General features: G+C 50.3%; 1 protein-coding gene across 1 annotated transcript in view; it reads right to left on the bottom strand.

Annotated features, from left to right (window-relative positions):
- Positions 1-3,194, bottom strand: part of Wfdc1 (WAP four-disulfide core domain 1) — a 20,702-nt gene that overhangs the window by 7,685 nt on the left and 9,823 nt on the right. Inside the window, exon 2 of the mRNA XM_028753562.1 lies at positions 510-699. Coding sequence (XP_028609395.1) covers positions 510-699 — 190 coding nt within the window. The remainder of the gene's footprint in view (positions 1-509; positions 700-3,194) is intronic.

Below are 3,194 nucleotides of genomic sequence, written 5' to 3'. Positions count from 1 at the left end.
GTGTATGTAGGTGTGTATGTGTGGTGTATGTAGGTACATATGTGTGTTGTGTATGGTGTATGTAGGTGTGTATGTGTGGTATATATAGGTACTGTGTGCGTGTGTGTGCACGTATGCATGTGCATGCAGAAGGTCAGGTGACATCTTGGACGAGGGTTTCTCTCCTTCAACTGTAGGGGTCACCAGGTTGGTAACAGGTACCCTTAACCTCTTATCCCATAGTCTCTTATGGGCTGAGCTATCCTATAGATTGGCCCGCCCTTTAAAGGATGGAATTGTACGGAGGTGACATTGTCCCTGGGCTGAGTATATTCCACGCTGGGGGCTCTGTGCGTGCAGGTGAGGTAGCTGCACCTAGCAGGAGCTGCAGAGGAGCAGCTGAAGGCTGCAGGTGAGCACCCAGGCTAGGTAGCAGGTAGCTCAGTACAAATACAACTCAGCTCTTTCTCTTCCCTAGGTCAGCATTGGGCCCACCTGACCTCCAACCCCCTGACCCCAGCTCAGCTTACCTGGTGGAGGTGGCACCGCCTCCAGACAGGCATAGGTACAGCCATTGTAGCAGCAGCGCCTGTGTCGTGGACACTCAGAGTCAGCCTGGCAGCGTGTGGCTTGACAGGCACCCGGGGGCAGCGTCCGTGGGGGTGGTGGGCAGCGGTCTGCGTGGGGCTGCCGGGAGCCTGTCCCTGCAACCTCTTCAGCCTGTGGGACATAGTGGAAGGGCACTGACCTAGGCTCTCAGCCTGAGCCTCTTCCCTGGGAAAACAGTTATCTGGGCAACAAGTGGGGGAAGGTCTGGGGTTGGCTTGTTATTTGTCCTCAAAGAGATGGCTTTAAGAGGGAAGCAGGAAAGGAGGGAGGGAGGGAGAGAGGGAGGGAAGGAGGGAGGGAGGGAAGAAGGAAGGAAGGAAGGAAGGAAGGAAGGAAGGAAGGAAGGAAGGAAGGAAGGAAGGAAGGAAGGAGCTACAGAAGGAAGGCAGTTTTGGAGTGTGTGCTGGGGCAGCAGTCTGCATGCTAAGCATGACCCCCTGTGAGACAGCTCTCATCTGTCTGTCGACATGTAACTGCACATACATGTATATACATGTAAACACACACGCAGATACATGTATATTTCTATAGAAACATAGTTTTGTTTATGTTACATCCATGTACCTGGAACTTTGAGAATTCACACATCACACCATCTTGGATACATCTCAACACAGTGGAACACTTGATGGCCAGAAGGTGGCGCTGTTCAGGGAGGGTGGCGGAAACTTTAGAGGGGAGGGTGTGGTTGGAGGGAGTAGGTCATGGACCTACCTGTGCCTGTGAAGAAGATACTTGGTCCCTTCCTGTCCCCAGCGTCCTGACTGACATGGCGTAAGCAACCTTTCCCACGTCACTACTGCCAGAATGCTTTGCCTTTCCAAGGCCCACAACCATGGAACCAGCCAACTATGGACTGAACCCTCGGACACTGTCATGTTTCCCTCCAGTGTCATAGTGGCAAACACCAGACTGACAGGGCTGGTGTCCTGGGTACACATATGTCCGACTTGACATAAAATCTAGTCATCTGAGAGGAGGAAACCTCAGTTAAGGGAATGCCTCCACCAGATTGGGTAGTGCTGTGGGCCAGCCTGTAGAATGTTCTCTTTAACTAGCGATTGATGGAAGATGGCCCCGCCCATTGTGGGTGGGGCCATCCCTGGGCTAGTGGTCCTGGATTCTATAAGAAAGCAGGCTGAGCAAGACAAGTAAAGCAAGCCAGGAAGCAGCACCCCTCCCTGACCTCTGCATCAGCTCCTGCCTCTTGGCTCCTGCCCTGCTTGACTTCCTGCCCTCACTGCTTTTGATGATGAACTGTGGTATGGAACTGAGTGAAATAAACCTTTTCCTCTCCAAATTGCTTTGGTCATAGTTTCATCGCAGTGATAGTGACCCTAACTACGATAGCTGGTGGGATGGCTTAGAGGGTAAAGGCGTTTGCCACCTAGCCTGCTGATTAGTTTGATCCCCGGGACCCACGTGGTGGAAGGAGAGAGCAGACTCTAGTAAACTCTCCTTTCATCTCCACATGAATGTTATTTCCCTTCAAAAATAAATGTTAAATAAAGGCTGACTATCCTCCTGCAAGGAGTGACATGGAACTGGAGAGATGGCTCAGGGGTTAAGAGCTCTTGCTCTTGCAAAAGACCCAGATTTGGTTCCCAGCATCCTCCTGGCAGCTCACAGTTGTCTGGAACTCTAGTCCCAAAGGATATGAGTCCATCTTTTGACCTCTGTGAGCACCAGCATGTATATGGTGCAGATATACAAGCAACATACCCATATATAGTGTGTGTGTGTGTGTGTGTGTGTGTGTGTGTTTATGTACGTTATCCAGGCAATTATGGTGTATGCTATTAATCCCAGCACTCAGGAGCCAGAGGCAGGTAGATCTATGAGTTCAAGGCCAGCTTGATTTACAGACTGAGTTCCAGGACAGCCAGGGCTACACAGAGAAACCCTGTCTCAACACACACACACACACACACACATACACACACACACGAAGTGACTTAGGTAGTCAGGTCTTGACTATGTGGATACACATAATCAGAACATATGTGTTTAGTGTATGAGTGTATATACATTATACATGGTGGGATGAAGATGGGAAAACTGTGAGTCTAAATAGCAACAGTGGTCCACACTTGATAACTGAATTATGATCTTTTCCAACCCATTTTTATATACAGGGTCTCATGCATCCCTGATGGCCTTGAACTTGCTATGTTGTTAAGAATAACCTTGAACTCTTAGCCCTCCTTTCTCCACCTCCCAAGTGCTTCCCTCCTAGCTGAAATGACTGCAGGACTTCACTGAGGCTTGTGACGGACAAGTGCAAGCTGTTCAAAACGGCTCTGGCTGAGACAGAGCTTGCTGGAGCCAGAACCGTTCATCAGCAGCAAGCAGCTGTGGTCACTGTGCATCTTCTCCATGGACTCTGTGGGATGCTCAAAGCAACTGGACTGCATGAGAGAGGTCTAGCCCTGGGAAGACCCTAGTGGGGAACATCTTAGCTCATTTAAAGAAAAAAGGGGGGGGGTTGTTTGCATCAGACATCCGTAGTCAACTGTAGGAGGAGCTAAGGTGGGAGGAGTAAGGAGAGGAAGAGGAGGGGTAAGGAGAAGAGGAGGAGAAGGAGAGGAGGAGCTAGGAGATGAGAG

This window comes from Grammomys surdaster, unplaced genomic scaffold (genome assembly GCF_004785775.1).
Source record: "Grammomys surdaster isolate TR1022 unplaced genomic scaffold, NIH_TR_1.0 128, whole genome shotgun sequence".
In the NCBI taxonomy this organism is placed as follows: Eukaryota; Metazoa; Chordata; class Mammalia; order Rodentia; family Muridae; genus Grammomys; species Grammomys surdaster.
Note: the sequence above shows the minus strand (reverse complement) of the source record. Positions and strands in the feature narration are given on the sequence as shown.